Source organism: Seriola lalandi, unplaced genomic scaffold (genome assembly GCF_002814215.2).
Source record: "Seriola lalandi dorsalis isolate HSWRI2012SDOR001 ecotype SW California unplaced genomic scaffold, Sedor1 jcf7180002054982, whole genome shotgun sequence".
Taxonomy (NCBI): Eukaryota; Metazoa; Chordata; class Actinopteri; order Carangiformes; family Carangidae; genus Seriola; species Seriola lalandi.
Genome location: NW_019525531.1, coordinates 1,273,253 through 1,294,545, shown reverse-complemented (window position 1 = coordinate 1,294,545; position 21,293 = coordinate 1,273,253). Strand labels below are relative to the sequence as shown.

General features: G+C 39.0%; 1 protein-coding gene across 1 annotated transcript; it reads left to right on the top strand.

Annotated features, from left to right (window-relative positions):
- Positions 1 to 299: 299 nt before the first annotated feature.
- Positions 300 to 21,017, top strand: hhla1 (HHLA1 neighbor of OC90). Its single transcript, XM_023396714.2, has 14 exons — positions 300 to 397; positions 1,261 to 1,317; positions 2,096 to 2,176; positions 4,286 to 4,369; positions 6,279 to 6,362; positions 6,464 to 6,547; positions 6,677 to 6,733; positions 7,712 to 7,792; positions 8,475 to 8,507; positions 8,601 to 8,690; positions 9,037 to 9,573; positions 15,675 to 15,846; positions 16,622 to 16,704; positions 20,488 to 21,017. Exons 1-14 carry the CDS (start codon positions 307 to 309, stop codon positions 20,529 to 20,531), a joined length of 1,578 nt encoding a protein of 525 aa, XP_023252482.2. The 5' UTR covers positions 300 to 306; the 3' UTR covers positions 20,532 to 21,017.
- The last annotated feature ends 276 nt before the right edge of the window (positions 21,018 to 21,293 follow it).

Sequence of the window (21,293 nt, the reverse complement as noted above, 5' to 3'; positions counted from 1 at the left end):
ATTTCTTATTAAGAATAGTTTGTATTTCCAGCGGTGTTGTGAATGTCCACTGATGGCAGTGGTGGGGATACATCCTGATGACATCATTGTGTAGGGAGCAGAGGATGTTTTGCACACACACATTCACAAAAGTCAGTAACCTTTGGAAGCTGTTTGACCTCGGCTCAAAATTTACCTGAGACACCTGCAGGTGGAGCAGCTGAAACGGGAGAAACGTTGATCCAGCTTGTGTGTTTTTGGGTGTTGTGGTTGGAGCAGGACTTCAGCAGGACTTCAGGAGGACTTCAGCAGGACTTCAGCAGGGCCATGGCAGGCTTACAGAGAGCCACACATTATCCACGTCTCTGCTTTATCATCTGTGCTACTACTATTTTACTCCTCATCCTTTTCAGCCAAGGTAGGTCTGAACATATCCTGATTTTCAGTTTAGTTTCGTAGTCTCGACTTTATAAAATCTTTTATAAACATGTCATGTTTTTGAAATACTGGAGGTCCTTTGGTGTGGGAAACTGTGACCTTTTATATATACAGTAAAGTCCCAATAGTTGTGACTGAAGAATGTTTCTTGAACTAATCTTGAGACAGTCTCACCTGCTTTGATATTGTCACATCTTTATCATACATTTCAGCCTGAGCACAGCCTCAGATCCTCGGGCAGGGCTCCCCACCCCCGGCCTGAAGATCTGAGGCTCCTTAGAATATCTCCTTAAAATATGTTGTTTAAGAAAAGAAAGAAAAAAAAAGTCTTTATTAGATTTTTTTAATATATAGTTTTAGTTGCCTAGCTCCACTTTATTTCATGTAATTGTTAGTGAATTCATTTGATTTATGTCTGAGTTTTATTCTGTTTTTGGATTTGATGGATCATTTTTTATTGATGGTTTGAAGTTTATTATTATTATCATTCTTATTCTTATTATAGTGTAATATTTTGCCACTTCAATAGAAAAACTACCCATAAAACCTTTCAATTCAATGAAATTCAGTTGAAAATGCAGTGTTCTGGGTTGCACTACAGTGTACGGGAGTTGTGGTTAAGAATAAAGCTCAGATCAACGCTGAAGAAATTAAGCTGCGTTCAATTCACAGGTGATGTTGTGAAGGCTGCAGCTTTGTAAGTTGAGGGACTGTTCAGTGTTGGAGAACCTGGTTTTTGATTTCAGTTACAGTTTTACTTTATTTCACCAGGATAACAATAATTTACTAACCATTTTAAAATTTTTAATTTTTAAGTGTAGTTTCCTTTTCATCTCCCGGCAGCATTAAGACACAGACAGAAGGAAGACAGGCACAGAAGAGACATCCTGGACACTACAGGTGATTCTCGTTTCATCTTATTGTAGGCTTCATCTGCTGATGTCAGTCCACACAACAATCCACTGTCTTATTCAACAAATCCCTGTCCAGAAAACTGAGCGTGAACAAGTCACAGTGACAAAGAAACACAGGTTTTTATTGACACACAAGCTCAATTATTCACACTTTGACATGTTGTTAATAGTTTTTCTGTTTGTCTTTTTAACTTGATCCTTTTATATTAGTAATGCTATGAGTTAGTAATAAATCTCATTTTATCAGGGACTTATTACTGGTGATGGTGCTAAATGATTTTGTTTTTGAAGAAGTGAGTTTTCAATGTCAGAATAATACATCATACAGTGTGTGATGTATTATTGAATGACAGATAATCGTGGATTAGAGTTAGAATCTTTTTCAGAATCTAAGAACATGAAATAGTCAATGTGGAAAACTGTTAAAAGATCTTATCAAAACTCAAAATCCATTTGTTCCTGCAGCCATGGTCTAATTATCCATCAGATTGCACTAATGATGATTATAAAAATAAAGACACATATCCATAATTAATAAAATGCCAATATAGGATCAATATATGAGACTAACCCTTACACTGACCACGTTATTTTAAATAACCACCACCCCAAGGGCTAATCCCTCTGGGTTACTGTCACATTTCTGTCATTTTACTACATCTTGCAATTACACTGCCACATTTTGCTGACGCTGCTAATTCCATAATAGAGATTAAAAGCAGAATAAGCTCCCATTGACCTAACTGTCTGCTTTCATTTCCCAGAAATCCCAGCAGAGCTCATCGATCCAGCTGCCATCGACCTCACTCCCCTGGTCAATACTTTAATAAATTCAAGCCAATCGGGTACGTTGTCATAATATCATTCAAGTGGAGGATCAATTCTGAGCTGTAAATCTTTCATGTATGCCATGATTAAGCTACAGCGTCAGTCTGTTCCTCTGTTTTTTTTTTCCTACAGAGGTCAAACGGCTGCTTAGTGTCATAAAATATCGGCTTTAAAGGACCAGTTCACTCCAGTCTCCAAATGAACCTCTGGTATCTGTTCACATATGCAGTTTTATTGGCTGAGGTTATGAGATGTCTGTCTCTAAAACAGCTCAACACAATGGCAGTGAAAGGAATTAACTCAGTGCTGCTCAAAGCACCAAAAAAAATGGGCAATAACATATTTATCCACAAACCTTGTCACTGTTACTCTTGATAATATTAAGACACATGTTTGTTGTTCTGTTCAACCATCACCTGGACTCTGCAAAGCCTCACAATGTAATATAAACGTCTGCATTGCTTGATAACACTGGAGGTAAAGATGCTGTTTTTGGAGATTTGAGTGAACTGACCTTTAAAAACCTGGTTTGTGACATTTAGGGTAAATTACCTGACAAAGCAGTTAAATGTAAGTGCCTCCTAAAGGTTTTGTATATGACATATTTACATGTTCTGCAGGGCTAAGATATAGGCTACTAAATTTAAATTCAGTTTTCATAAAATTAATGAAAGGTTGAAGTTTATTAAATTTATTAAAGACATTCAAATCTTAGTTTTAAAACTGAGCTAATCCCATCGTCCAGCTATTTTAAAATTTCAAAACTTAATATTCAACCGTCAAAATTGTTGTTTCCATTCCAGAAATGTAAATGTGACTTTAGTTCTACCAATACAGAAATGTAATATATGTCCCTATATCGATAGTGATACACTCACAGGCCACTTTATTAGGTATACCTGTTCAACTGCTCGTTGATGCTAATATAGAGTAGGCCAATCACATGGCAGCAACTTAGTGCATTTAGGCATGTAGACATGGTCGAGACGACCTGCTGAAGTTCAGACCGAGCATCAGAATGGGGAAGAAAGGTGATTTAAGTTACTTTGAACGTGGCATGGTTGTTGGTGCCAGGCGGGATGGTCTAAGTATTTCAGAAACTGCTGGGATTTTCACACACAACCGTCTCCAGGGTTTTACAGAGAATGGTCTGAAAGAGAAAATATCCAGTGGGCAGCACTTCTCTGGGTGAAAATGCCCTGTTGATGCCAGGGGTCAGAGGAGAATGGCCAGACTGGTTGGAGCTGATAGAAAGGCAACAGTAACTCAAATAACCACTCGTTACAACCGAGGTATGCAGAAGAGCATCTCTGAACACACAACACGTGGAACCTTGAAGCAGATGGGCTACAGCAGAAGAAGACCACACCGGGTGCCACTCCTCTCTGCTCAGAACAGGACACTGGGGCTACAATTTTGAAGGGCTCACCAACATTGGACAATAAAAGATTGGAAAAAACGTTGCTATTTGCGTTTTTGGTGTTCAGGCAGCAATGGTTAATAAAATTAGTTAAGAAAAGAAAAAATTGTGAATTAATCAATGATGATGATGATGATAATAATATTTCTTTTATTTACATAGTACTTGCCAACCAATCAATTTGTAATTTTTTCATAATTCATTAAGCATGTAAGATGATTTCCACAGATCCACCTGTCTGCCATATGAGCTACATCATCACTGAAAATGTCTTTAAAGTGATCTGTAGAAAAGAGTGAGCCTGACTGGAGGCTGAAATGTTGTGGATTAAACCAAATCCATAAATTATGCCCTGATTTGCATCAGTTTTTCTTCCCGTCTCAATGTAATATTTTGTGGGTCAAATCTGGTCCATCATAGGTTTGAGTCACAAGCATTGATTAAGTGTTTTAGAGTCAGTGATGACGTTCAGTGGTGGTGGTCTTGACGTTCCTATATTGAAGTGTAGGTGTTTGTCTCTGACACTGGTGGCACTTTTCATTCAAGTAGAAGTCATTTGTGAGATTTTAATGACTGACCCATAACCTTTCAATCTTTCACTTTTCTTAACCAAGTGGTTTTGAGGTTTTAGTTTCCTGAACGTATGTTGAACTTTAACAATGCAGATACTGTCTAAAGTTTAATATTCACCCTCCTTGTCCCCTAGGCTCCCGTCAGCTCTTCTCCCTCCTCAGCGTGACGTCCTACAGCTCTCTGGCTCTCCATAAACTCACCCTGCTGGTCTACAACAGTAAGTATTAACTTCATATGAACTTCCTCCTCCTGAAGCTGCTCAGAGACTAAAGAGATTAAAGTGCAGAAACTAATCAGCCATACTTTGCATTGGCACTGTGCTGAGATGAGTCTATAATAAATATAACTTTGTCAGTGCTGCCATCTTGTGGTGTGAGTGGGTAACTGCCTGTAGTGTAAAACACTTAAAACTGCATCAGTGACAAGGTTCTAAGGTCTGAACATGTAATAAGGATTTCAAAATAATAGCATTAAAACTAATTTATTGAGTCAGTGAAAGGAATGGGTGTTTTATAATAAATTCATCCAGTGGGTGCAGTTTATTGTGTATTACTGAGTTAAAACAGTTAAATAAGAATGAGACAGGGTTTCCAAGGGTCCTTGAAATCATTTAAAGTTTGTGGAGTTGAAAAAAAAATCAAGGTTGTGAAAGTTTTTGAAAATAGACTTAAATTAAAGTGGGTCTATTATATTGTGCAAAAATAGAAATTGAAGTTAATTTGATATTTGTTTGTTTTTACTTAGCAATAGAACACAGGATATGTGTGTCTCAGCTGTTTGACTTGTATTGCTGCAGTGTGTTACAGAAAGTAAGTCTGTCATCACTGCACAATTGAAAAGTGTTCACACTTCTGTTTTAATTGTTGTCTGTGAGCTCCTGCTAGTTCTCATTGTAGAAATTCTTTGTGTTGTCACAATGTTGTGTAATTAACCTTTATCCATTTCTCAGACTGTGCCATTTTGGGTCCTTGATTTGAGGTAAATTGGCCTGGAAAGTCCTTGAAATGTCCTTAAATTGGATGTCCAAAAGGTGTAGGAATCCTGATAAAACACGAATAAGAAAGCTGAGGCAGTCTGTTGAAACGTGTTAGGAGACACTTTCAGACACACTGGAGATTTAAACAAGAAAACAGCTTCACTCTGGATTATCTGTTAAATTCAGGCTCTGTCAGTTTTAAGGTGTAATGTGTAAGATCGTGTTACTTGATCCACTTCCATAGAGGGCAGCATTTCACCTCTTCACCCCTGTCCAGTTAATCATGTTGTTGTTTTCCCCATGTTCCTTATAATTTATTATTTATATGTGCATTAACTGTTGATAGTTAAAATTATTGATAGCACTGAAACAATTTATGAGTACTTGTGATACAAACAGTATGTTTTTATTTACCGATAAAAATATGAAGGCAAGGGGACACTGCATGACACATGGTGTCAGGCTACAGCAGCATGAGGAAGGGATGATGACATCATCACAAAGGCAGAATCAGTAATAAGGTTTATTGCCAGGTAGGTTTTTACTTACAAGATATTTGGCCTGATGTCTGGTGCAGTATCCAATAAACATATTAAGAGGAAATAACAATAAAAAGGTCAAATACTGCAACAGTCAAATAGATAAATACACATAGATACACATATTAAAAAATAAAACTATGAAAAAAACTATGTACAAAAGTGTCGACAAAACTCCTGCTGAGGTGCAGACTAGCTAAACTACTACCGACTCACACAGCATCTAGTGTCATAAAGTGGTATTACAACACGGGACAGGTCACAGCTAGTTGGTTAGCATGCTCATTTCAGTAGAGATCTCTGAAATACAATAGATGGAGGTCTTGGTCATGACATCATCACTGTGGCCCCTTCACATGCTATTCATGGTGTTAGTTCAGTTTTTGAACATTTTAAACTAAAATTCAGATCTTACATGTTTCACCTTTAAGTGTCTGTGACAGTGTAAGTGTCAGTTTTAGGTCAATGCCTCTGAACTCTTAAAATCAGTATTTAAATCAGGTCATATTGCACAGGAGCTGTTTCTTTGTGTCTGCACTTGTTTTCTAAAACTTGTATTTCCATCAGATGCTTGATGTTGCAGTTTCAGACTCTCAACTGTTGTTTTTCAGTTTCCAGCATCAGAAGTGTAGAAAGCAAATTGTTCAGGAGAAGATTCTGTTACTGTGTCACAAATGAAACCAACGACTTAACTGGTAGGAACAATTAAACATTTGGTCTCATTTGAAGTATTTAAAAATATTTTTCTTTTGTGAACTTCGTAAACATTTGACTCCCAAACTGCATTTCTCACCAGACTTTACAGCCATTCTGTTGGATGTGATCGGAAACTCAACCAGTTACCTACATGAGCTCTTTAAATCTACCTCCATATTATCAGGTATGTTGATGTAAATGGAAAAAAAAAAATCATATCTTTATCATATCATATATTCCCTGTTGTTTACAGGCTGGTCTTCATAATGAGATATACAGTACTTACAGTGTGTTTTCTGTTTGTGTTTGTCAGTGAGCCAGAGGAACAACTCTGACTGTATTTACATCTGTGTGATGGCAGGTAAGATGGGTAAGTAGAGCTCAATACTACAATACTTTACTTATTGTATTTTATCAGTTATTTCATCTGTTGCCTTGTGTTTAATTTGTTTTTTTCGTTTTTTTTATGGAAGCCCTGAGAGGCAAGTGATGTTGTTTTCGGGGGGGGGGCTAACACAGGCTTTGTAGCTCTTTATCTCACCTGACCTCCTTAAGCCTCTGTGGCAGAAAGAGTTTGCAGATTAAAATACATTTTTACCAAAAAAAAAAAAGAAATATATGACAGTAATGTTACATAACTTGCTAACACACAATAAATCTACCTTGTGTTTAGAATACACACAGAAATTACAAACCTGGTAAAAAACATGAATGCTTTTAGTCCCATTTACACTAGTAATTAGTAATTACTAGTAACTAGTAGTAGTGTAATGGTGGACTTCAACTTCTTCTTCTAAAAATGAATTTACAAATGCAAACTGAAAAATCCAGACTAAATCATATCATATTTATCTCCCAATTTTAACTATCAAAATTTAAATAAGAAAAAAAAAGTTAAATGGATGATGTCCAAAGAACTAAGAGAATCAATATCTGCTATTTAACTAAAGACAAACTGAAGGTTTTGCAGATTGCTGTTGCTCATAAGGGATGAAGAGAGAGAAAGAACAGAAACAGTTTGATAATGGATTTGTCCAGCTCTGACCTCAATGAATCATGTAATTAATCTTTTATTTCTCTCTCTTTCTCTTTTTTTAATGACTCAAATTCACAAACATGGGTCACATTGTAACTTGGAACACCTCTTCAACACTGCTATATACTGTCCGTCATTATGTAATGTTCTATATCATGGAGTGAACACCAGGTTCTTCCACCATGTCACTGACACGTGAATATGAAGCATATTTTCCCTGGATATTAATGAAGTTAATTATTATGTCATTTGGGCGTGAGGATGATGATGTTGGTGATGAAGATGAAGTGTCGGTGTGTGTTTTTTGTCCAGGCAGAGAGGTGCCGGAGCTGTGGGAGGTCGCCTCCATCACTCCTCTCTTCAACCAGACCATTGTGGAAGGGCCTCACAGAGGTGTGTTTAAAACACACACTCAGAGCCTCGCTTCAGTTACTGGACATTAAAAATAATCAAAAATTTATTAGCAGAAAAATAAATCCCTTAATATATAAGACCTTTAAAAGAGATCAAATCTGTTATGGTGTAATTTTGGGAAATGTTTCTAAAATGATACATAAGATATATAAAATAATACAATTTAATGGAATGGTGCTGCCATAAAAACATGTGGTTTGAAAACATCATATAGTTTTAGTGAAGAGGTGAAACAGGATGTTTTTTTCCAAATTTAAATTAATTCATGGTGACATTTTAGAAAAAACTTGAGGTTTTAAAAGGTGAAAGAAGAGACTGCCACATGCTCAGCTTTTTTTTTGTCATTCACTGACAGTATACAGCAAAACCACCAGGTGGCAGCATCACTTTAACACAAAGCCAGAACCTCAGGTGAAAAGCATTTACATTGTTTTAGATTCTCACTGGTGTTTTAGACAGATGTGTGGGTAACAATGCTGAAGTTAAAACAACACATTTCTCCTATTATTACTGTATATTAAACTCGATTTAAAAATCCTATATGTCAGGTTTTTATTTTACAGCAGTTTGCCTCTTGCCCATTTCCAATATATGGTCTTTGTCATCTTGAATTTGCACAGAATGAATAAAATTTACTGAACTTTTCTTCTTTCTTTTCAAGCAGGTAACATCTCCTCCTTCAGTCTCCCTGTCGGTGAGTCAGTCACAAGCGTCTGTTGTGATCCATAAGACACTAAAGAGATGTTTAATTCATATTTTGTTTCCAAATATCTATTCCGAACCGCAGAATGGCACCAGCTGCCCACAAATCTGAGTCACATCTCTCCATCTGGGATGAGCTCCATGTTAACCAGCAGAGTCCATTCCACTGCACATGGTGAGTCTCTGCAGGAGGCTGCTGATGAATGCTTGGGTCATTTCATTTAAGATCAGACTCACTCTGTTACATCTGCCATTAAAATGCCAATTTTCCCACTAATTAGTGCCACATTATATTTATAAATCTGTAAAATAAAGTGGTACAAAGAAATTAAGGGAATCCAGGTCAGTGTGACCTCACAAAACACTTTTTAGCCATAACTAACATAAACTTTCACACAAATGGTTCATATTTTCTCTGACTCTGGATAAACAGGGATGTAACCTGAAACTAGTCTGAGTGGAGGAGGCAGACAACCACCAGGAAGTGATTCTAATTTCCTCTTGTGTGTTTGGTTCGTCAGTTTCACCAAGTACTATGGAAGAAACAGCTGCTCCAACAGCAGAGATCACCACCGCTCAGCTGCCGGCAACAGCTCAACAACCTCCGACCGTCGCACCACAAAGTGAAACTACGGCAGACAGACTGGAGACGACAGTAGGGACGACACAAACGGTGATGGAACAAAGAGTTACATCACGAGGAGCGACAAAACCAGATGTGACAACAGCTCAGTCACAAGCTACACAAAAACCAACAACAACAACAGCAGTTCTGCAACCAACCAGCACCCCACCGGTCACCACTGTGTCCTTAACTGCTGCTGCAAGTACAACGCGACTGACCACAGTGACATCCTCACCAGTGATTAGTCTGAGCCAGATGACCACAGCTTCACACCTGCTGAGAACAATGACCCAGCACACGACTTCCACAGCTCACCCGACGAGACTTTCACCTGCCCGTCCTACAGCGGGAGCAACAGTTGCTAGCTGGACTACAGGACCTCTGAGCTGGAGAACTACAACACCCAGCAAGTCTGTGGAAACAGAGAGACCAGGTAAAGATTTCTTGGATCAGTTGGTTTAATATTATGGAAATCAGTAGTTGGTGAAAGACACTGTGTCTGTGCTTGGTGTTGCATATAAAGAGTCAACCGGTCAATTATAGTGAAGCTTAGTGAAATTAAAGGGCTTGTTCACCCAAAAAGACTAAAAGGTACAACTGTGGCGGTATCATCCACACAAGCATCTTGTGACTGAAGCCTGAAAATCACAGATAGTACTCATGAGCATACTCTAATTAAAACAAGTGAAGTATGGGCATCTGTTGTAAGTATCTGTTGCTACATTAATCAAGCAAAAAATGTCGGCAAAGCAACTCTAGGGGTGTTATTATATGTAAATCACCAATAGGTGCGACTCAAAAAATGCATTCAAAACATTGTTAGTTTATCTATTGAGGGAAACCAACTCTAAAGGAGATTCAAAGATGTTTTTGATTAGTGCTTGTGGGCAGATGTTGACAACTTTTTTCTAACAGTGACGACAAATGCTCATACTAAGATGTCAACATTGGTTGTTAATCAATGCTTCCCAAGACAACACATAGAATTTACCATATATCAGTGTTTCACAACCTTTTCCAGCTCATGGTCCACTTGAAAATTTAAAAAATGTCAACCCATTAACAATATGGCGGCCAAATAATGTCTTGGAGCAGTTTTTATTTTAATGATAATGATCAAAAATTAATGACTGAATGCAAAGCAGGGGAAGCTCAATTTCTCTTTTTTGTTTGACAGAGGAGAGATCACCTGTTGATTTTATGTCTCTTTACTCTTTCCTTTTAATTCTTCCTGTTGCTAATCACCTATCTATTTTGATGCTTCAGTTTGTGCCATGGATGTAATGTGTTAGCGCACAATCAGAGGTCAATTTGAGATAGCAAACAAGTATATGACGTGGTCCGGTAGCAACAACATTAAAGTTCCTATCATTGGCCTATTGCAGTGATAGACTGAAGTGTGAAAGGAGTTTTTTTTTATATATATATATATATATATATATATATTTAAAGAAACATTTTTTATGATTACATCTTTTCACATAAAATTGTACTGTTTTGCAAATGATTTGTCGGCCCACTTGCAATACCTTCACCGTCCACAGGATGGACACCAGGTTGGAAACTGTTTTTGCTGATCAGTTGCTTGTGTGGGTAAGGTATGAGTGAGGTTAAGTAATTAAAAGTAAAGGTTGGGGAAAGATGGTTGTCAAAGGTTGAAAGGAGACAATGCCCAACAAACCACCACATCTCCTTCTTAGGAGGTTTTGAGATGCGCTACTTCCTCCTTTTCCTAGTAGGAGAGGTTGGTCATTATTCACACAATAAGATGTCACATGTTAAGAAAACGCTAACAGAGGTCCTTTAATGCCTCGACTGAACTACCTGTTGTTCTGCAGTGAGTATAAAGCAAACGGCTGATATACGACTTCAAAGCAAGATATAAAAATGCCATATCTACATATTTATGACAAATAATTGGAGCAGTTGCCGTGAAGAGCCTTTAAGAGCTGCAGTCATGAGGCTGCTCTCTGTTTGACAGTGTGACTCTGACTGACCTGCCCTCAGAAAATGACTGTAATCACATCATTTCTGGACACACCGACGCTTACTGATTCAATTTTAGCCCGGGAAAGGTGTATGTGTGTGTGTGTGTGTGTGTGTGTGTGTGTGTGTGTGTGTGTGTGTGTGTGTGGTGTGTGGAGTGTGTGTGGAGTGTGTGTGTACATGTCTTTCCATGGTAGTGTGGACAAATGTTTGTTTTGACACCATCATTGTGATGGTTCAAAGAAGCAGTTTGAAGCTTAATACTTTGTTTTAGAGTTCAGGTGATAATGTGGTTCGGGGTTAGGCATTTATTGGTGATGGGTAATGTTATGGTAAGCAGCTATAGGGAAAGCATTATGTCAAAGTGTGTCCTCACAGCTATAGAAAGACTAACATGCGTTTGTGTCAGAGCATGGGAAGAAGAGAGAGAGGAAGCCCTGCAAGAGGCTGAGATAGTAACCATGGTAACACAGGCGCAGCCCCCCCCCCCACCCTTATGTGAAGGCTTTGAAGGTTTTAAGCTGCAAAGGTTAAAAGCAAATTAAGGACAAATATTCATTGTTTTTCTGTCGGCTACATGATCAGTGAGCCTGTTGGGAGGGAAAAGAGACTCGGCAGAAAGACAAACAACAATACAAGCTGCATGGTTCACAATCAAAGAGGTAAAATAAATTCTTGGGTAATATAAGGATTTGGAAATGTTACAGGCAGCTACATCAACAAAACCTAAAAGACTCAGTTTGAAAATATCACCTTCGGTTCCAGGCAAAAAATCCTGTTTTTGTACCACTTCTCATCAGATTGTACGTATTATACCTTTTCTTTTCCACAATCCCAAGTGTTATATGAAATAACAATAAAATAAAGATGTGAAGTTGCTGAATAGTTGTTAGATGCAGAAAAGGGTTAAAATCTATTATATGAATTATTTACAAAAACCTCATAACCAGCAGGTAATGCTGTATATGTAACGACTGTGAACTCTGCAACCTGTAAATTCCCCTCAGGTCAGTGGGACACAACTAAACCTGATCCACACATGTAGCTTTAACCCTCTGAGGTGGATGGCTGTTTCTATTCATATCTTTGCGATAGTACAGCTTAGAAATATGGTTTAATGTTGTTAGAATCTGTAGACTGTCCACTTTTACATTAGATAATCTTGCGAGATCATATGTGACTCATAGCCTCTAAGATTTGGTTAAAGTAGAGTGAAAGACAACACTACGACTCACTGGTGTTTCAAAATTTCATTTTAGGCATTTATTATCCATTTATCTACTATTTTACTCATGTATTGCACTATTTTTATGACCCTATAGGCTTTGGTAAACCCATTTCAAACACCAAAACAATTCATCCACATCAGGAAAGGTTTGTTTTCACAAAATATTTGAAGAATTTCAGAAAGTAGGCTTACATTTTTCAGAATTTGGGCCAAATAATGTCTTTGCTCTATGACAATTATAAAAAGACCTGTGATTGTTTTGAAAATTTGCTATACAGAACACTTGGGTGTTATGTTATGTCCAAGTATGCTTTAAAAAGTGAAGATAAGAAATAATGTAGAAATCGAGAAAATGCCTGTTTAAAGACTGTGATGTCAGGACTAGTGGTGCTTTAAAAAGGACGAAAAATAGGCAACCCCCCCCCCCAAAAAAAGTGTATATATACTGTACAATTACACTTCAGTTGATAGTTAAAAATAAAAAGTTTAAATGTAATGTGAGCTACGACATTATAGAAACACCCTGAGGGAAGCAAATTTGTCACTTTATGTTGATGTATTTTCTTAACTTTCTCCACCATCCACTTAAGTACCTGGGTTGTTCTGTGATGCCCCAGATTACCCACAGATGAGGGCATATATTGATTTGCTGGTTGACAGTTGGCTTCATGCAAACAGCTGGTGAAATGCAGCTGGACTGATATTTATAAGCTAAATTAATTTTTAAAAATGCTGTGCAAAACAGTTATGTCATGATTTTTACCAATTTTGAATCAAATTCTTTCAATGTGTCATTTTTAATATACTGTAGATATGTAGAAACATTTTTATATTTTGTCATAATCAAGTTTCCAGATCGTAAGTGAATATACTTTTAGCTTCCAGTCGAGGACTAAAGGGTAAAATGCTTCCTGTCGTCTGACATCTGAGACATTTATTAACTGATACACACATTAAATGAATAAATGAATCCTAAACACAGTATTTATTTCATTGCCTTTTACTCATCCAGCAGATGAAACATTAAAAAATTTGCCCACATTTCCCAGCAGAACCACTAGATGGCAGTGACATCACACTGTAGAACCGTCAGCTGCTCCCCAATGAGTTCTGCCTAGCAACTAACAGAAGGGCTGGAGTGTCCTTTGCAATCTGTCACTGAGTCATTAGTGTGCATTAAAATGAGTGTTTGTCGCCCAGCTGCACATCTCTGCACTGTGTGTGTGTGTGTGTGTGTGTGTGTGTGTGTGTGTGTGTGTGTGTGTGTGTGTGTGTGTGTGTGTGGACGTGTCATAGATTGACCCTGACATTTCTTGCATATACCAGTGATGAGAAACTATAAATGGCGGCTCCGTGTTGGCTCCGTGTTGGCTCCGTGTTGGCTCCGTGTTGGCTCCGTGTTGGCTCCGTGTTGGCTCCGTGGTGGCTCCGTGTTGGCTCCGTGTTGGCTCCGTGTTGGCTCCGTGTTGGCTCCGTGTAGGCTCCGTGTTGGCTCCGTGTTGGCTCCGTGTTGGCTCCGTGTTGGCTCTGTGGTGGCTCCGTGTTGGCTCTGTGTAGGCTTTGTGTAGGCTTTGTGTTGGCTCCGTGTTGGCTCTGTGTTGGTGCTGTGTTGGCTCTGTGTTGGCTCTGTTCCAGCTCCAGATTGTTTCACGTCAAGGCTTGGTTGCATTTGTGTTGACTTTTTTGAAAAATGGAATCAGCTGCACGTTTTGTGTTTTGTGAAACAACACATAAGTTGAATTCTATTACACAACACTCATACATAAATGAAAGTGGATAGGATATAAAGTAAATATTGGCAGATGTGGCTTTCTGAAGATGAAAATGTGGCATGTGACCCCACTTACAGACATGAGCTGCAAACCACGAGTCTGTTTACTGCCAATGACCCTCTTTTAAAATAGTAATAATAACAATTATTTTAAAATCATGCTTATTTTGCACCTTGTTAAGCTGCTTTGAGTTTCAAATATGTTGAGATTCAACACTAAGTTTGTTCTTGACAGAAATAAATTGACAAATATCGAATAGATTGCCATGAAAGTTGATGTTAGTCATTCATGCTTCCCAGAGGATGAATCCTACTCACTTTGACTTTTCCCCTGACTTTTCCTCAAATACCACCATGATGTGTACATCTGTTAATTTGAGTTAAATATATCAATATTGGGGGGATCACTATGAAATTTGCACCAAACATTAATTGTCTCCAGAGGATGAATCCTAATACTACATAATACTTTGGTTACCTTGGTTTGTGACCAAGACAACAGGAAGGTGATGTACTGTGCGCACAGCCTTGCAGAATCTTGGGCTTTTTTTTTTTTTTTTATGCCTTTATTGGACAGTATAGTGGAGAGAGACAGGAAACGGGGAGGCAGAGAGAGGGGGAATGACATGCAGTGAAAGGCCGTCCGATGCGGGATTCGAACCGGGGCCGACTGCTGCGAGGATATTAGAGGAAAAACACATCAGTGGTGTGCGAATGATGCACAACACATTTTTATAATTATATTATTTATTTTTCACAATTAAACACAACTGAGTGAAAGGGAAAGTCAGTTAAGGTCAAAACATATCTAAATGTCAACTGAATATTCAGACTGGCACCTTATGTGAATGATTTTACAACCATTAAAACGCACGATACATTTGTGTTATCATTTGTGAAATCTTATAAAATAAAATGTACCTCAGCCTTTTTTGTAATCATGCTGTACTGTAATTAATAAATTCTAGACAGCAAAATAAATAGAAATTTACAAAAACAACAAAAGAAAAATAAACTTTGCATTGAAAAGTGTTTCCTTTACATTTGACTGTCAAAAGGTTCCTGGATTCCACCACAGGCACGATGACTGCAAAATGAGCGAATAGCTGCAGAATGTGGAGAAGTATCTCATTGAAATTCATATTTGAATATGGATTTTTATGGTAATTAGCAGCCCGTGTACCTGGAATGCATTAATTATGATTAGAATGCATCAGCACCAGTGATTCCTGTAATGGGGATTTAAGTAGTGAAAAGACGTCACGCAGCATGAAAACAATGAGAGAATCTGAAGGATGGATGTGAGGATGGTTTACACGAAAACCTCTCTGAGCTTCCAGAGGTTAATTATGGTCTCTTATTATTTTATGTGCAAACTTACCTGTGCGATAATTAACGTTTTAATTACTTTGGTTTTGTTTGGCAGATCAAGGTAATTGAGCCTCTGAAAGTGGATCAGTTTGGAAATACAGTAAATACAGTTAGAAAACGGGCTGTTTCAGAGCTGGTTTTGTGACTTAACGTGACCTCTCACTCTGTCTGTTGAGAGGCTGTCCTTGGAGGAGGCCGGAGCTGACCGGTGAGTCGGTCTCCAGCAGCACGACGACCACCACCACCACCACGGTCAGCGCTCACAAGCTGCAGCCCTGCGTCCTCGAGCTCTGCAAGTTCTTCTCGCAGTGCCTCTGCAGACCCTTCAACCACAAGACGCGCATGAAAAGGTTTTCACACCAGCAAATGACACTTTCTACATCAAGATGACACATTGCGGTTTTAATGACGTGATTGTCGGAGAGCCAGGAAACTGGACGAGAAACTAGTGAACGCAGAAGGTGATTCGCCTCCATTGAGAGTTTTTAAAAAATTCGTATGGAAAGTGAGAAAACAGAAAACACTGACATCCACAAAACATCTACACATGCTGGAATGAAATAAATTTAATGAGGTACACCTAGGTAACAAATGTCAGCACTCTTGGAGGACTACCTTACTTGATTTCTTTTAAATCAGGACCCATCCGGTCAAGATACGAGGGGTGATTGGTAGGTTTCGTGGCCTAAAGTAAAAGGAGTCTTCTTCCTGGCTTCCAGTGCAACAAAGATCAAACAATAAATATTTACACACACGTCTCATCACTCTGGTGGACGTTTTTCTGCTCCCAGCTTGACTTGGTAATCACTGATTTGTTGCTTTGTAGAAGAACGGGATTAGTTGTTGCCAGTGTAAATGCTTTAAATTGGGTTGAACAGTAGAAAGTGTAAGTTTCACATCAGTGTTAATTTGTGTTCATTCAACAGAATTCAATGAACTGTCTCTAATATGAGGAAAAGTTCGGTCATGTTTACCTTTTTATTTAGCTGATAGCTAATTAGCCAATCAGCTGTAGTACATCTAAAAGAGGCTTTCTGTTTTGATGAGAGTTGTTGAGCGGATGTTGATTCTAGGTTTGTGTTGATGTGAAGCTCAGCTGTTTACAGTGATCTCCTGGTCCTGCAGGTACTGTGACGACAGCCACCTCTGGTACGAGAAGCACACGTCTGAGGTGTGTCGGCGGGTCAGGAGAGTCTCCTTCTCCAGAAGTAAGTGACCTGTGGAGGAAGGTACGATCGATCGGCGGCAGCCGAGATGAGTAACTTAGCGGCTCTGAGAGCGCTGTCAGAGCAAATCTTCATCAGCTGCCAGCCTCTGCTTTACACTGGAGTCTCTCCATTTTTTAGAAGTGAAGCTTTATTGAGACTTCACAGATCAATGGGCTTCCTCAGAGCCTCAGGCTTCAGCCTCAGAGACGAGCCGCTGTGAACACTAGATAGTAGCCAGTGTATAAGGTACAGTCCTCAGTGTATTAGGTAAACCTGGCTAATAGTGATACAGTCTTACGTAACAGATAAACAATAAATCCTCCTTTACAGAGGTGTTGATTATATCACACAAACTAGGTGGACAAAATAACAGGACACCTGTCAGCATGGTGCAGTACAGTTCATTCACCTGCTTTAGTTTTGGCTAGCTGCACCTAATAAACTGGCAGCTGAGTGTATATCTCTAGATTTCATGTGTCTTGAAGTACATTTTTTAGTGCAAAGCAACATGACATCAATAACATGAAATTTTCCCAAACTACTAATAAGAATAAAACCTGTTATATGAAAAACTAAATTTCATATAAAACATATTTTTCATATTGTTATTATATTAGTGGATAAAAATATATCAGTGATCCACTGAAACATGTAAGAGTCTATGTTGAAGGAATGTAGGAGCTTATTCGCTTTCTTACCAAGAGTTAGAAGACAAGATCAATACCGTACTGTAATGTACTGTACATGTACTGTACATGTACTGTATGTCCAGGGATCTTTAGGCTACATCCATGCTGATACATTTCAGTTTTAAAACGCATCACTTCAGCTACATTCACGTCTGGCGTCCACATTACTCCAGAGTTTTCAAGCACCTAAAACTGAGAACTTGGAGAAACGCTGCTGCTCTGTTTGAGTTTGAAAACTCCAGCGTGGCGTTTCCCGTCTGGACAGGCACAAATGACGACTTCTAGAAACAGTGATGCAGCCACCTGCCTCGCCTCCTGATTGGGTCTCATCCTCCTCGACTACCAGTGGTGAATGCAACATGGATAATGAATTATAAATGTTCCCACTTCTTTTTACATGGTCTAAGCAGAAAGCAGGTACCAGAGGCTGGGTCGGGGAGCCGGGAACCATCCATCGGTGGGAGAAGTGCACAGTACTGGGGGAGGTGGAAGGTGTTTGGTTTGTTAGTTTGCTTTAAGTGATATAGGTGGGGAGATGGGACATGTGTGGTTTGGTTTGGTTTGGTTTGGTTTTGAATTGTTGTCGTACACAAATACAGGGCTGTCCTCTGCAGTGGTCCTGCTCCCAGACCCTCAGGGAGGGAGCTGATTCTTCTCTGTTTTCCCCTCCATCTTCGTCCCTTTCAGTTATTTCTTCCGATGGATGGAGATTTTTTCTGATACAGAGCTAAAACGCTCGTCTGGACTGAGATCGTTTTCGTTGTGAAACACCATTTTAAAATGAAAATGTATTAGTGTGGCTGTAGCCAATTATCTTAGCACAAAGACTGGAAACAGAGTGGGATCTGTCTGCAATAGAGTGAATAAGTATATTTCCCAATAAGTCAAACTGTTCATTCAATTTTAATGGACCCAGAAAAACAGAACAAAAAGCTCTAAACCTCATGGTTCAGGAGTTCTCTGTCAAAACATAAAAAGCTTTATAAATGGTGTCAGACTGTGGCTCTGTTGAATATGGATCCACACCAGACACAAGTCACCTCTCCCTTGGTGCCTCTGCTGACTTTTCCCCAGATTTCATCGAAATCTGTTCAGTATTTTTTCAACATATTCTGCCAACTAGCTAATAATGAGACAGAAAACGTAATCTGAGGCAGGTGAAACATGGAGTCAATAATGTTAAACACATGGGTTCATTTGTTGTTCAAAAACATCCAAAATGACTTTGAGAGATGTCTGATGATGGTGCTTTTAAAACACAGTGAACCGCAAACAGAGCTGTAAGTGTGTGTGTGTGTGTGTGTGTGTGTGTGTGTGTGTGTGTGTGTGTGTGTGTGTGTGTGTGTGTGAGAATCGGAGATAATTGGGGAGCGCACTTCATCCTTCACCTGTATTGAAGGGGACGTGTCAGCCATGTTGCAGGGAGCCGGTATCAGAGCTCATTAGAGCAGCGCTTCTTGCAAGAGCCTCTGAGCCGCAGCCGTGAATCCTCAGAGCTAATGGGCTGAAGAGGTCGCAGAGAGAGCCGCCTCTCTCACAGCTTCTGACACGCCGATCATCCAGCGCCAGGCCAGAGAGAGGAGTCGCCGTGCTGTATCAGTTCTCCTTCAGACTCTCATTAGACCTCAGTGTGTATTTTTAGACTCGTTTTTTTTTTTTTTTTTAGAAGGGTTTGAGTTGAAATTGAAATTGACATCAAGGCAGGTTTCTTTATACAGCACCGTTCAGACTGAAGACAAGTCAAGGTGCTTTACAGAGGCAGGGAAATACATTCAATTAGATGTTCGGACATTAAAACTGCATTGGAAAAAGTGGCAGCAAACATGTTTTTAGCCCCGATTTGAATGAGCAGTTTCAGCAGACCTCAGGTGTTCAGGAAGCTTGTTCCCCAGGTGAGGAGCAGAGAAACTAAAAGCTTCTTCACCTTCGCTTGGCTCTGAATCTCTGTCTGTCCCAGACAACAGAGAGAAATCACACAGCTCCTCTAATAAATCCTCCTCAAAATACACATCATGACACATACTTCAACCTCGTTCTAGTTTAAGCAGATACAGTATTATGGTTTTTGCATGAGGATTTTCAGAGTAAACTTTCCAGCAAGTCAGATACAGGGTCACTAAGTTGATGTAATAGGAGCCTATTCGTGATTATTTCTATAATTGTAAAATAAGAATAGTGAAAATTATCATCCCAGTTCCTCCGAGCCAAAGATGACGTCTTCAAAAACTCAGGATGTTCACCGTGATTTAAAGCAGCAAATCATCACATTTGACAACCTGGAAAAAGTAATTGGTTGACACTTCAGCTTGATGCACAATTATGATGAATATATACAGCGATTATCGGTGTAGAATGGCACATGATCTCAAATAGGTCACACCTGCAAGAATTTGGCAAGCAGCTATTGGAAGAACATGGAAAATCTGAACAAAAGTCATTTCCATGTTAACTTCAGCAGTGAAGTGGAAACATGCACATGCTGCTGGTTGGATTGTATGATGGATACTAAGCTCTGCTGGTGTAAGAAAATGAAAGGACAAAGTGAAAGTGAAGAAATAAAGTTTGGTGGTATTCCCTCCTTCAAGCTTCTTACAGCGGACTCTTCACTTCTCTTTTGTCATGTCCACTGACCAGATGAAGTTCAACTCGGGATTAGTTTCACTCGTCATTTAACTGCTGACCGAGCCTGAAGCATCAGTACTGTTACCATGGTTACCTGTAGTTAAATATACCGTGAGTGCTTCCCGCAAGTGTGTACTTCTTCTTCAGGTGTCAGTTAGTTTCTAAAGGTAACAGGTCACAGCTGTTGGGATTATTTATAATAATTATAATATATAATATAGTTTTAAGTCAGAGAGTCACAGCAGCTAATATCAGGAAGCTGCAGCAGGTGGAGATTAAGTTTTACTGAAAGTCAAAGTAACAGAACTGCAGATAAAATACGATGAAACCTCGGTATTTTCACCTTACCACAGTTATAGTGCAGTACAGAATTATTAGCGATATGTTTTTATATTTGAATCGTTTCTTATTTTAAAGATGGTCACATTAAACCCACAGCTGACAAGAATTTGTCTCCCTCCTCCCTCCACAGATCTGAAACAGAGATGCCTGACAAAGATGTGCAATAAACTGTGACCAGAGAGGAAGCAGAGAGACACAAAGAGCCGTTCATCCTCACAGGAAGTGACTGAAACTACAGAGAACAGCTGAGTACACCTCTGGAACATCTGGCCAATTTGTGGAAATGGAATCTGGTGATTTCTTTTTTTTTTTTTCCCCAAATCTGGATGGGTGTGGAAGACACACTGAAAATTCTGTCAAATTCTGACATCATCACAATAGTCTACACTCTGATTTGATTTAGACTCGTACAAACACCGTTGGACTATTTATGAAAATGATGTCGTGTTTCTAAGGTTTGGAAAACAATGTGGAATAATACAAAAAAAAAACAGCGGTAGAAATTGTGGTTTCTTCTAAAGAAACTGATTTAGAATTTTCTTTTGTTGGTTAAAATAAAAATCGGTCTAATTTTCCCAACTGCCCCTGCTCCATCTCTGATGCTCCATGTCAGTCAGACCGACACGTGACTGTGAGGTGTGACGGTGGCGCAGATGACCACCACACATCTGTTGTTAAACCCTCTCTCAGCTGTTTGATCAGTAAAATTAAAACATTTTTTTATTCTGTTGAAATAATGACATTTTATTTCTTTCTCTCAAAGCTCTAAGATCTATTCTCTTGCTCGTAGTAATAGTCACATATGGATGAATCATATTTGTCAGATACTGCAGTTGCATGTCTTGGGTCTGTAGCTGTTCTGTCACTTGTCACTCCTTCTCCTCTTTGTCTTAATATATTTTGAAGGTGTGTTTTTCCTCCTGACTTCGGGTGCTT

Coding starts and splice junctions, on each gene's coding strand:
- hhla1 (XM_023396714.2), top strand. CDS start 307: ATGGCAGGCTTACAGAGAGCCACACATTATCCACGTCTCTGCTTTATC. Junction 9,574..15,674: donor TGTGGAAACAGAGAGACCAG/GTAAAGATTTCT, acceptor GTCTGTTGAGAG/GCTGTCCTTGGAGGAGGCCG. Junction 16,705..20,487: donor GAGAGTCTCCTTCTCCAGAA/GTAAGTGACCTG, acceptor CTCCCTCCACAG/ATCTGAAACAGAGATGCCTG.